The sequence below is a fragment of the Ceratina calcarata genome, unplaced genomic scaffold (assembly GCF_001652005.2).
Source record: "Ceratina calcarata isolate Rehan_Ccalc_2016 unplaced genomic scaffold, ASM165200v1 scaffold72.2, whole genome shotgun sequence".
NCBI lineage: Eukaryota > Metazoa > Arthropoda > Insecta > Hymenoptera > Apidae > Ceratina > Ceratina calcarata.
Genome location: NW_017178472.1, coordinates 1,225,144 through 1,237,896, shown reverse-complemented (window position 1 = coordinate 1,237,896; position 12,753 = coordinate 1,225,144). Strand labels below are relative to the sequence as shown.

General features: G+C 42.9%; 1 protein-coding gene across 1 annotated transcript; it reads right to left on the bottom strand.

Annotated features, from left to right (window-relative positions):
- Positions 1-1,564: 1,564 nt before the first annotated feature.
- On the bottom strand, positions 1,565-11,952 carry hbn (aristaless related homeobox homeobrain). The gene is made up of 4 exons (XM_018033492.2): positions 10,882-11,952; positions 6,647-6,936; positions 3,303-3,390; positions 1,565-2,570 (listed from the first exon to the last, which is right to left on the bottom strand). The coding sequence occupies exons 1-4, from the start codon at positions 10,952-10,954 to the stop codon at positions 2,107-2,109; spliced, it is 915 nt and encodes a 304-aa protein (XP_017888981.1). The 5' UTR covers positions 10,955-11,952; the 3' UTR covers positions 1,565-2,106.
- Positions 11,953-12,753: the final 801 nt, after the last annotated feature.

Below are 12,753 nucleotides of genomic sequence, written 5' to 3'. Positions count from 1 at the left end.
TGCGAATATAAAATGTCTGCAAAATATCTCAAGTGTGGCACACCGCTCTCTATTCCTCACCTCACCGGCTTCATAGTTTTCTCTCAAAATTCAGCGTAAAATGTATATCTGCGCCGGGAATTAACCACGTTTCCGGAAATCAATACTTTTCTTTAAACGCGATGATTCTTAAATGTATGCTGAAATATCTTGTGCAGCAATAATAGCCTCTGTTCCTTAAAAAAAAAATTTATGTCAATGGAGCATTAGAAGAAAAGTGAGATTCATAGATAAAATTACGCTATTAGCTAACTATTCAATAAAATTAAAACTGTGTGGCCTATTTAAATACAATTCTGTGTTCAAATGTGAAATGTGAAAATAATGACGTATAAGTACTAAGTCGTGTAAATTCATTCAAATTCTTCTTTAGGTCTCTGTGTTTAGAAAGCTCAAAATGTACCTAAATACTCTTCAAAGTTTTAGTATATCATTGAATATTTTTCATTGCTATATGTTACCTTACTTCTTTTTAAGTAAAACAACATGGGAAGCATGGAAGAGGTACGAGGTCGAGACCCAACGTGCAAACGGAGGTTTGAGTCTCACCACAAAATTCATGAACATCCTACCGTAATTAAATAAAGTATACGAATGTATGGAAACATAATTAGAAAACACGATTTCAAATCGACCCAGGCTAAAACGAAGAGAGAGAAAACGGGGGACGAAGTAAGGCTGAAATATCATAACAGAAAAGCACGGTCAGGAAATAAACCGCAAATGTTTCCCGCAAACCCGCGGCATTATCAAGCGGATCTTATCGGGACACATCGATGACAATCGTCCCGGCGCAGGTGGCGCAATAATTACTTCCCCCCGGTGTGCGTCCACTGTTCCGTCGCGACTCGCTGCCGGCACGGCATCGCGGACTCGTTCAATAACGATAACGATAATTGTCACACGCCACGTCGTCGGTGTCGTCGCTCCGCGCCTCGTCCTTACCGCCAGATAAATTTCTGATAAGGCGGATAAATTGGTTCGACTGTAATTGCCGTTGTGCGTGTTACCACAGGGGTTGATCGGAGCGTTACTATACCTGGCACGTGGGAAGACGTGCCGGCGCGGCGATTAAACACCGCCACGTTGAATGTTTACACCGAAAAGAGTCCGTGGGAATGGAATCGTCCCCGTTTACGTAGAGGGCGGAGAACCCCCGGAGCCAGCTGCCCCCGGCCGATCCAGAATTCAGGAAATCGACGTAACGCCCGGCAGACGTGAAATCCTTTAGTGATTAATGACACGGAAGTGATTTTGTCGCGCGTTAACCACGGTAATCCTGTTCTCACAGTACAAGAATTGGGGTTGATTCTGACGAAAATACGTTCATTAGCTTTAGTTATTTCGAGGTTCGTAATTTCCGGATGTGTTGTGTAGATGCAATTATGTCACCGGAAAAAAATTAGTTTGTATTCACTGATGAATTTTTATAATCAAATATATTGTCAATCTATGTATATTTAATTTGTTTTTAGATGGTGTGAGAGGGAAAATGATGAGATGGTAAATAATCATAGTAGCGTCATATATTTCTCTTGGTATTATTAATTAACTACATATTTACATGAAAGAAACTATGCGTGTGATCTATACATAATATATATGCTTGTTTACGTATGATACATACATATGTTACAAAAGTTCTTCATCTTTTATTGATCCGTATCGATCCTTTTTGATTCCCGTGAAAATGGATTTCCTCTAAGAATATTGGTGACCGCAGCTGAGATTTATCACTTTGAAAGAATGTTTAGAATACTCCAATGCCAATCGTATGGTAAATCGTTCATACGAAAATGGCAGACAAACATAAAATTGGAATAGAAGATTCTAAACACTCGTAAAACCGCCAGCGGTTTCGACGACTGAAAACAAATCAGACAAGCAGTCAGCAAAATTCTCAGAGTCCTATATCCCAAATTCAACATTAACCACTCTCTATTGTCCCAGTCTAAATCAAAAGTCAACGTATGAGCGTATCAATATCTCGAGCTCCGTTTTGCGACCTTTGAAAATCATCGCAATCTTCGTATTTACATGCGCGAACATGTACCCTAACTTTCATAGTTAGTTGTCCACCTTGCGTAGAACTTCCTCCGCCTTGACTCTGAGCACCTCTGCGCTCTGCCTCCTGATTTCGTCGTCGGACGACGCGGAGTCCTCTTCCTTGTCGTGTTTCGAGCTCAGATTCTGAGGCAGATTCTGCACGCCCAGGTTCAGCGGGTGTCCGGTTATGTGGCTTCCCAGCGTGTGCCCGTTCACGTTGTTGTGGTTTAACGATGAAGCCGGATTTAACCCAACCGGAAGCACCGTGCTCAGAGACGCCAGGTTCTGTGGTAGGGGCAGCCCGATGTACTGGGACAGGATCGCGTGCAACGGGGGCAATTTGGGTGCGCTGGCCGGCCACGGCGGTGGGAACACCGGCGGGATGAACCAGGGAAACGCGCCCGTCGGTCCACCCGATGGATCCGCACCTGGCACACCGCCGGCGGTTTGGAGCAAGCGGGCGTGAAGGGACAGCTCGTTGACACCTGCAATCAGACCGTTTTCGCAGGGATTTTAGCGTTACGAAAGTTTTTCGGTCCGCCACGGGGTTCTCTTGTCGTCGAAGAGAATTAGCATTTAGCGATCCAACTGCGTTTTTGTTCGACCGTTTGTCCAGGATCAATTGGCCCTTCAATGTTCAACGGAGGAGGAGGAGCGGTTCTCCGATCGTGGTGTTTGTTCTATCTGTTCTTTTCGATCCTGTTTTGTATTTACTCGGGTATGCTGCTTGTTTTAGAGAGTATGGACAAAACTAGAGACGTTTGCGGTCTTGCAAGTAGTTTGTATTAAGTACTCCCCTTGAACAGTCGATTGATTTTGAACAAAGAAAGTCAGCGATTCATGCAATGTATCTAAGCTTCATTTATAATTCTTATTTTAATAGTTCAACTACAATATTACACTCTGCATTTTCTCAGTTACGACATTCAATTATTGTATAAGAAACAACTAAAACCTTGAGGGAAATTAGTAGAGAATTCTTTAACAAATATTCCTAATTCGTTCCTCAAATTGTTAGTAATACTGATCAGAGTCTTCATGAATAATTAAATTATCTAGTCCGCACTATTTGCATACGACGACCGCGATCAAATTAGATGTAATCGATATCGATTGCATTTAGTTTTACTTTCTTCGCGACTCAGCCTTTACCGCCACGCATTAACAACAAGATGATTGACTAGTGTGGCAGATAACCAAATCGCAATTCCACTTACCGGTTTGCTCCACGTGCATGAAGTTCGTATCTCTGCCCAACACCTTTTCCTTCTTTCGCCATTTCGCGCGACGATTTTGGAACCAAACCTGAAAAACAAAAACAACAAAATTGGAAATCGTACTTGAAACGAAAAGGATAACCAAATTAAAAATCATTAAAAACGAACGGAGATTATGAATGACATCAAGTTTAACAAGTTATAACATTGACATAGTTACAACGCGACTTTCGCGTATCTTTATCTATTTCATATCAAAGGCACAATTGCCACGTGAAATCATCGAATTATTCCTTAAGAAGAGAATACGCGAAACTGACGCATGAGAACCCCAGCCAGGCGTATCAGAGCTACCCAACAAAAGCTTGCTCTCGAGGTTGATTAAGCTAATTGTTAACAATTATCCTGATTTCCTCTGTACCCCTGAGTGGCAGCAACCCCTGCCTTCGCCCCTCACCGCCCCATTCGACAAGCCGGCACCGCTGGCCCTATTGCCATATAAATGCTTTCGCTTTCCGCCTGAGCTGCTGTGATTTTTAGACGCTACCGGCAGTCACAGACGAAGAACTAGATTGCATTTTACATCCTGTGTCCATTGTGCAGAAAATCCAGTGCCTTTCAGCCTGAAATCCACGATCAATTTGAAATCCGTCTCGAATCGCTCTCCGATACCTCGACGATCAGGACTTGTTCCAAGAATGATTGAAGAAAATCGTTCAAAATAATATAATTCATTTAAAATAATTTGATGGAAAGACGAGACAAATTCCTAATACAGGAAAACAGAGTGTCCTATGAGATGTCGATAGTAACAATAATGCAATTGAGACAGATAATAGAAAATAACTGTACCGAGAAGAAAGATGATAATTAAGTAAGGGACATTTAAAGTTGGTGGAAAGACTTCCAAAGAGAAATTAGGAATATCGTTGCGGAAGCTGTAAATCGGGGGAAGTTTTGAAAGTGACTGGGAAATGTTGAACGTTCAACGAAGGAGGAGGTTCCAGGCAGGGAACGAGGCGAACGTCGCGAGGCCGGGGCAGAGGCAATTCAATTGCCTAATTGCTGTTAATTATTTAATCGCTCCTGAATACCCCGCTAACGCCTAAGTGCTCGCAAACCTTGCTGCGCGTCGTTTAAGCGACCCAACGCGAACCCGAAAGTTTGAATCCACCCCGTCCCCTCGGTCCGCACAATCTCGGTGTAACGTTTCCACCGCCACGTCTCCACCGCAAATTTCCTGTCCACGTTCCCTTATACTTGTTGAAAGCACCAATATTTTTCTCAGTAACTACGAATTTCTATTTCGTCAAATTATACAATGAGCGCCAGTGGAACGATATTACTATACGTAGTAGACAGATCTGTGTTCTATATTGGATTTGTGTAAGATATCAATTAGAAAATAAGTATATGCACATAGAAATTTTTCAACAAATGAGAAAGGTTATTCTTTTAATAAATAAGCATTGTTTCTTACCGCAAACAAAATGTCTTTTGTTTCTGATCGATACCGCAAATCCTCTTCGATTAAAACATGATCGGCGCGACGGTGAAAAAGCGAAAGCAGTGGAGACAGCGGCGCGTCCGCGCAGAATAGGAAGCGGGTAGAAACGATTCGCGATTCCATTACTATCGGTCCGATCGATGATCGAACGCGATACATCGGCCAGCCATTAATACCGAAAAATGGGTAATTTCGCATCTGGAATTGAGGGCGGCGAGGTAGGAGGAGTAGCGGAGGATTTCCTAGATTGAAATAAAGTGGCCGTGGCACCACTGCGCCGCGGCGGATCATTTAGCGGTTTTGTCGAGCGACGGCCAATTGCCGGCATTGTCGCTTGGCTGTACCACAATGGGCCAATCGGAATGCTCTCTGTCTCTTTTCAACTGCATGCCACCCTTCGACGGCGGCTCCATCCGCGACCCTTCTCTATACTCTACATACACACACATACGTGTACAGTCAGCATGTACATACATAATATATAGAGATACTATATACGTATACACATTGCTCTTTCTCGTTCTCTTCCTCCCTCTTTCGCGATCAACCCCTTCTTCCGTCCAGCACCGATTCGCTGTTTTGCTCTATCAGCCGATTCCACTCTCCGTTTCCTTCTCGCACACGAGGGTGTCAGCGTGGTTACGTTAATCGAGTAACCGATTTCCATCCATGGAAAAGTCATAATTTATAGGACCACCACCAATACCTCGTTGCGAACCCCCTAACTTATTACCGACGTCGTCGTTCCGTGGCGCCAATTCCACGTCACGTAACCAGAGCTTCGTGCACGATTAAGTGATGAAGCCGCGTGGGCTGGGGACCCTGATATCTATCGTGATCGTGATCAAATTACTGCGATTAAAAAATTTCCCCGTTCGATATTTTTCAAAGGAAATGTATCGTTTACCAATCCAAAGACAAATGTAATTTCCTAAACACTATTTTTTAGGGAAAAGAAGGAAGAAATTCACTATTTTACACCGCAGGAAATATTCATTCAAATATTACCATTGACAAAGAATTCACATGAAAACACGTTAAAATCAAAATTCGATAAAACTGACATTTCCCTTTCTCCCGTTCAGTTAAATTATGAGATCATTCGGCATTATGACATGTTTTAGAGAAGGATTATCTCTGTCATTACTCACACATGAAGTGAAGAGTGTCTAATATTCAATTCGAACTAAGAGATCTATCGTATTAAAATCGCAATTACGTGTGCAAATCATTTTCGTTCTCGTCTCTACGCACGTGTATGCGTGTATATCTTTTTTTTCATGGACCTCTAAAATACATATGCAGCTGGTACTCTCTCAGCATCGTTAAAAGCCGCGGCTGGAAAATAATTTCAAAGCAGATTACGACCCCGTACGCTCTTTGCCGTTCGACTGGCTTGTACAGAATTAATCCCCGTAGCATCGTGAGCATAGTCTGGTGCGTCCTTCGCGAAATTACAGACGTCGAAGAGAAGCGGCAGATTTTCGGCTACAATAGTGTGTAATTAGTTGAGAGGCCCATGGCTGAGGTTGCGGTTCATTCACCAACGGCTTTACAGGTTCAAAAATCGAGCTTAAAACGTATCACGGTGCGCGTGTACGATTTTCAAGACAATATCGAGGACCTGCAGGAAGTACCATTTTATCTTCGACTAACGCGGAAAGAAAACCGGCTCGAAGCTTTTCCATATTTTAAGTAAAGTCAAATATGTGCATAAATTTATTTTTAATATGAATTACTGCGTTATACCACACATAAATTTTTTAAAAAACGTTTGACAACCAAAAAAAGATTGAGTATCAGTGACTGATAAATATTACCGGTTTTAATTAATTACCTGCACTCTAGCTTCGGATAAATCTAGTCGCATCGCAAGCTCCTCTCTGGTGAAGACGTCCGGGTACTGCGTGTTCCCAAAGGCTTTCTCGAGCTCGTGTAGCTGATAAGTGGTAAAGGTCGTTCGAGATCTTCGGACCTTCCGCGGTCTATCCGATTCGCCCAAATTCAACCGGTCTGATTCTCCTAGGCTCAACGGATCGTGCAGGGCATCATTTATCTGATGGTCACTCAGGTGACCAAGTTCGGTATCTACAGCGTCGCCCATGGCATCAGACGAAGTCGCGTGATCTGAAACGATACAAGAAAAATAATTCATTTAGAGTTTGATAGCGATTAAATTACAATTCTCTATTATATCAGTATTATACAAGTATACAGACTTGAAATATTTGCTACAACGAAACACATGTCGTCCTAGCGCCCTTACATCCAAAGCAAAGGCGTCAAAGGCCAATAGACAAGGGAACACCGGTGGTAATGTTCGGTCTTAAATCGTTAACGATTGCCGATACCAATATCCCACAGGGTGAATCGAGACACAAGTAGAACAGTAACAGAAAGAGGGAACGTAGCCAATGTTAGAGGACCGCATATCGAAGTTTGGATAGATACGCGCGTATCAAACGATGATGCGCGGGCCTTCGATACTTGAACCGAAGAGAGGATCGAGGCGATTAAGCTAAATCGTCAGCGCTGCCGAAACGAAATTGACGTTTCGTTGATATATACAGAGGGCGGACGAGGAAACAGTAGCGAGAGCGGAGGAGGGTTAGAGATGCTGCTGCTACTGCTGCTCCCGCTGCCACTGCCGCCGCTGCTGTTGCGGGGTCGGTTTGGCTGCAATTTCATTTTTAAGCCGCGCAACGACCGACCGGCGCCCGATATACGCCCGATACGCCGATCATGTCCGATCGGCGGATTTGTCAATTTTAAGCCTCACCCGGCGCTTCATTTTTTGTACATCCGCCTATATATCAAATATGACGCATCGCTGCGAGCCTGTACATTATTCGTACACGCTCGATAGTACTTAAAAACCGTTGCCGTCAGTGATTAGCAAATATCACGAGTGCATGTCATACATTGCGTACTACCCCCGTCCGTCGCCCGATCCACATCCCTTGTAGCACACGCTCGTTTCTCTAACCCTTCCCCCATTCCAACCCGCCTTATTCCACCCTTTAACTTGTATTATTGCCTCTGTCGCTTTTTTCCACTCACTCTTTCCGCGCGTGCCCCTGTTGTATCGCGTCTTCTCTATGACTATTGACATCGGCTTAAAGAGCTGATTAATGTAAACTACACACAAGATGCACATTTCTTTTTATGCAACAGCGAAAAAAATTCTTATAAATGAGTACCTTAATAACGACACGTGTTGATGAAGCAGCCGTTAACTTATAGAAATTCAAAACTTATAACTTGTAATAAGATGTTGAACTCGTTGCTAAAATTATGACTGCTTACATAGATCATTCCAGCGAGATGCTATTAAAATTGTATAATCAATTGTATGTATTTATATACTTTATAAGGTTATTTATTAACAGAAGTGCAATGCTCAGCTAGGAAGTCTTAAGTCAGTTACCAAACGTTTAATTAGATTTTTTTATTTCATTGAATTAGGTAACAATCAGTCAGAGATTTGGTTTACAAATTTGCAACCCCTTTCTCGTGCTCCGTACCACTGCTTGTTCCTATCATCCCTTTATATACGTTAGTTCAGGCTAATTAGACGCGTATTTACTACTCGTGCACAATAATATTAATCCTACTTTTCGGTGCCACTCTAACCGGCGCTGTGATATATTGTGAATAAAGCAGATCGTTCGAAACGCACGTCGACTACGTGCGTAGAACGAGAGAAGAAGAGGAACGGTTACATGGGTGCGAGGATACGCGCGTACGTGTGCATATAATCGCACTAACATTTACGCAAACAGCGCACGGATAATCCACGGTGAATAGAGAGATTTTTATGTTTTCAAGCTAGGGCACAATAGGGCACCCACTTGATGCCTAACTCTCCGCTGCTTTATATTAAATCTACGACCAGCCGATAGGGGTTGCATCCGAGAGGGTGACCGTGGCCCGTAAAGGCAATTCGCGGCGCGAAATTAAAGATTTGTTTGCCGTGCCCCTATGACCACATGCCCCAATCTTACCTTCTGCTCGATACTGCTCTCACAAATTTACCATTTAATTAAAACCGATTAAAGCCATGTTAAAAAAAAATTTGTGATATTAAAAAAGTAAATTAACAGTTTACGTTCGCCCCTTCTAAGGAGATTTAATTTACGCAGATCATCTCGAATGAATAAAAATGCATTCTCCCTTATTGTTCTCTACTTTTCAACGACTCGTACCTTCCAATATGTTAACCCGTGAATGATACCGATTGACATGAATGGACCCGGACTCGATACACGGTTATTGTCAGGCACATTAATTATGTTAGACGACGATCGAAATCCGCAAACACATCCCGACTTCTGCACCCCGCAATCGCGACGGGCCAATAATCGGACCAGCTGTATACAGTGATCATCGGCTCCGTATTCGTACTTGTGTATCCGCGCTTGTTACGGAACGTTACACGTATGCTCGCATTACCAAATTTGTGATGTGTGAAAATTCCATCAATGCGGAACGATAAGAAACTTGAAAAAAAAAAAGAAAAACGAATATTGTCATTTTGTTTCCCCTCAGTCCTGAACGACGCAAGGTAACGAGTTCAGGATAATTCGTGCAGCGTCTTTCTGAACGAGATATACTTCACTAGAACGGATTACACAAGGTCCGGCTTTTCGTTGAAAATCTAATAAAATCCTTAAGAGGGTTTACGGGTAAAATACCTTCACCGCTAAACTGGTCCGGATAATCTTTTACGGAGCAAAAAATCAGCACACCGCGCACGGCCGCCGAGTATCTTCGCGGAAATTTAATAAGCGTAGCTTTACGCGAGTTGATTAATATCTTCTCCATGGCGTATCGCGAGCTGCGGGTATATATCGAGTTAAAAATCGTGCTAATAATTTTCCATGGAAACTGGCGACGCGAGACACGATTGCAACCGTTGTACACTCTAGTCCACGTAATTGCATTATTGCCATTTCATCTAAAAAAGGAAAGGTTCGTTCTTTACGCCGTGTTAATCGGCTAGTCGCGTTTCACAGCCGTCTTTTGATGTCGTGCACTCGTGACACGGTACAGTAATACGGCAAACGGAATAATTCATTCGCGAGATACAACTCGTAACGGCAGCAGCAAGCACGTGGTTGTGACAATTAGCGACGTAACACGTAACCGTGGCTTTCTTCAGAAATCTATTGTTGGAATATTTTAATGAAATAATTGCGTGCTCATATGTAGATACATTTGCACGTACGACCACCGCGGAAAATCGGCTCGCAAACAACCGTGCACATGCACGCACGCCGCAACCGTGCCGGCGACACGGTGTTCGCTGTTCGCGTGCTGCAAGACACGTCGTCGTCGCGTTCAAGTCGCGTCGTGAATTTGCATCGCGTTGATCGTCGCCGCAGATTCGAACCTCGACCTAATTAGTCTTTTGAAACGCTACCGGCAATTAAACAATAGGCGCGTTAACGAAGGATTAAGGATTATGCGTAGATTATGCATAGAAATGTGAACGTCGCTCATTTACGGTTAGCCGTGTGTTCACGCAAATTCTAAGAATTCTGTCAGAGGAACAGCTAGAGGATGGATCGGTCGATTGATGTTAACGATTTTAGATATCGCTTAAACTCTATTCGCTAAATTGTCGCACAATTACAACGTACTGTCTGATGCGATTGTCGATGGATTTAGATAGATAACCCACTTTGTTTCAGTTAGAAGGAAACTTTTATTTCATTTTATATCGCAATCGCGGCTGGATCGATGCGACAGCAATAAAATGTTGGTAAATGAGACCTGAGTTTACTTAACGACATTAGATACTAGGCGATAATGCAATATCATCGGGCGAGTTTATCAGCGCGCGAGCGTTTCACGGCATGTAAATAAAGAAACTCGTAAAGTTCCAATTCCAGTTCCATAGTACACATTGCAATATTTCAAAAGAAAGTTACTTTCTATTTGTTGAAGTCATACGTAAAGAAGTAAAATATGATCAATCCTTTTCATCGCAAGAAACAGCTACGTCCACCATTAACCCGATTCATATTCTCTTTATATGTAGAATTGATTAAACATGAAATGAACGTTTACCTTCATCCTTCGCGTGCCCCAATATTTGATCGATGCTGTACACGTTCCTCTTCTGATTGTAAGTTTGCGCCATGCTTCTTGCGGGCAGCGTCGCTGAAAATCACTGTTGCAACCAGTAACCAGAGGCGGTGTTCAGTTCACGGTAGTCCACTCCTGAAGAATCGTCTCTCATCGATGATATACCCGGGATCGAGGGAAATCGTATTTCCCGCTGTTGACCGCGGACAGATGGAGCTTCGTTGGAGAATATACTTTTGGCGCGATTGATACAACAGAAGAGTAGTCTCGATGCAACCGGAATGCGTACGTCCGGAAAAACGTCGAAAACGGAAAACTCGGAACGAGACCGAAAGACAAGCGGGAAGAAGGAGTTGGGACGACAACGGCAGCGGTCTCAGCAGCACGCGACTCTCTCCGGCGTTCGAAACGAAAATGCGTCAATCGACGGCGCACCACGAACTGGCTCGTCGGACATGAAAGCAGCCCTTAATATGCCGTGCAACCGCCCCACCTCGCAACCCCTAACACCGCCATATTAGCCACCCCGCCAATGAGGGCGCACGTTTCTCACCCAAAGCCACCCCGTACTCGGGGGTTGAATGAGGCCTGGGCGGGGAATATTTTGCCCTTTCCGCGTAAATCCCCGGATTTTTTTCCACCTCCTCTTCTACCTCCTCCCACTTTCGCGTCTTCCTCCGTCTATGCGATTCTCTCGCACTCTGTATCCGTCTTCGTTCGACTCATCCTCGTACTGTATGTCCGTCCCTTTATCTGTCTTTCCTCGTAGCCCTTCTCGCTCGCGCCGATTCCGTTTCGATCCGACGCCGGCATATTTCTCTTCAGAACGTGAGATTATTTACCGCGTCTTCGGGTGTATGCGAATTTTTCGGGATCGCGATTAATCCTCCCTCGCATGCTTGTCTGACCGAGAGCATGGCGCATTTTTTCTTTTCCCTTTTAATGAGGAATGAAATTTACGCGAACGTTCATATTCGATAAATGCAGCTTCCATTCTTATATCCTTTCATATTATAAATTAATTGTTCAATTCCATTCATCAACCACTTTTGGATTTCATAATACGGATTTCATAATAATCATAATACAATCTAAAAACATTAAAGATCGTCTGTTCTCATTACAACTTTATATTTTTTATAAAATAATATTTAAATGTTTTTCTTGTAACATAATATGATGAACAGCTTAAACTTTCTATCAACTTAGAATCAAGTAACGTGGTATTATAAACATACGTTCAATTATAAAATACCGTAACCTGTTTACCCTAAGACTATCCTTCTAATAGCTGAAATGAGCTTAACGAAAGCCTCAGGTAAGACCAGGAAATATTGAAAGCCTACCGCTTTGAACATAATTATGAGAAACCGGGGCGTTATATGGCCCATTTAAGAGGACCGCTGAAAAATTTGCTTACGATTATCCTACTTATTCTAAGACAACACCTTCGTACACGCATTTAGGAAGGAATCAGTAGTCTAATCCTCAAAGACGTTGTTCTGTTCTAAACAGACAAGGGGACGGAAGGTACTGAACTGACCGTGTCTTCCATTAAGTTTTATCCCTTTCCCTCTTCATAAATCTTGTCCACAATGACCTAAATGGTGCTTATCCGGCAGAACTTTCAGGTATTCCTAAGAATATTATTGTTCTAATTTACTCCGGCTGTTACAACCATATGGCACATTTAGTCTTTAATTATACGATGCAGCTATTGTCACAAGAGAAACTGTTAATAAAATTATCTTGTAAGTAACAAGTAATTCAAATACTTGTCCATCCAAATTTATTTTATTTTATAAAATTCTTCGTTGCGAATACGTGTTAACTATGGCAGAGAGCGTGTGTCTA

Bases quoted from the DNA above. Each gene is read 5' to 3' on its own strand.
- hbn (XM_018033492.2), bottom strand. From the start codon at position 10,954: ATGGCGCAAACTTACAATCAGAAGAGGAACGTGTACAGCATCGATCAA. The intron at 6,937-10,881 runs GTAAACGTTCAT...GTATCGTTTCAG, and splicing joins GGGGCACGCGAAGGATGAAG to ATCACGCGACTTCGTCTGAT. The intron at 2,571-3,302 runs GTAAGTGGAATT...GTCTGATTGCAG, and splicing joins CATGCACGTGGAGCAAACCG to GTGTCAACGAGCTGTCCCTT.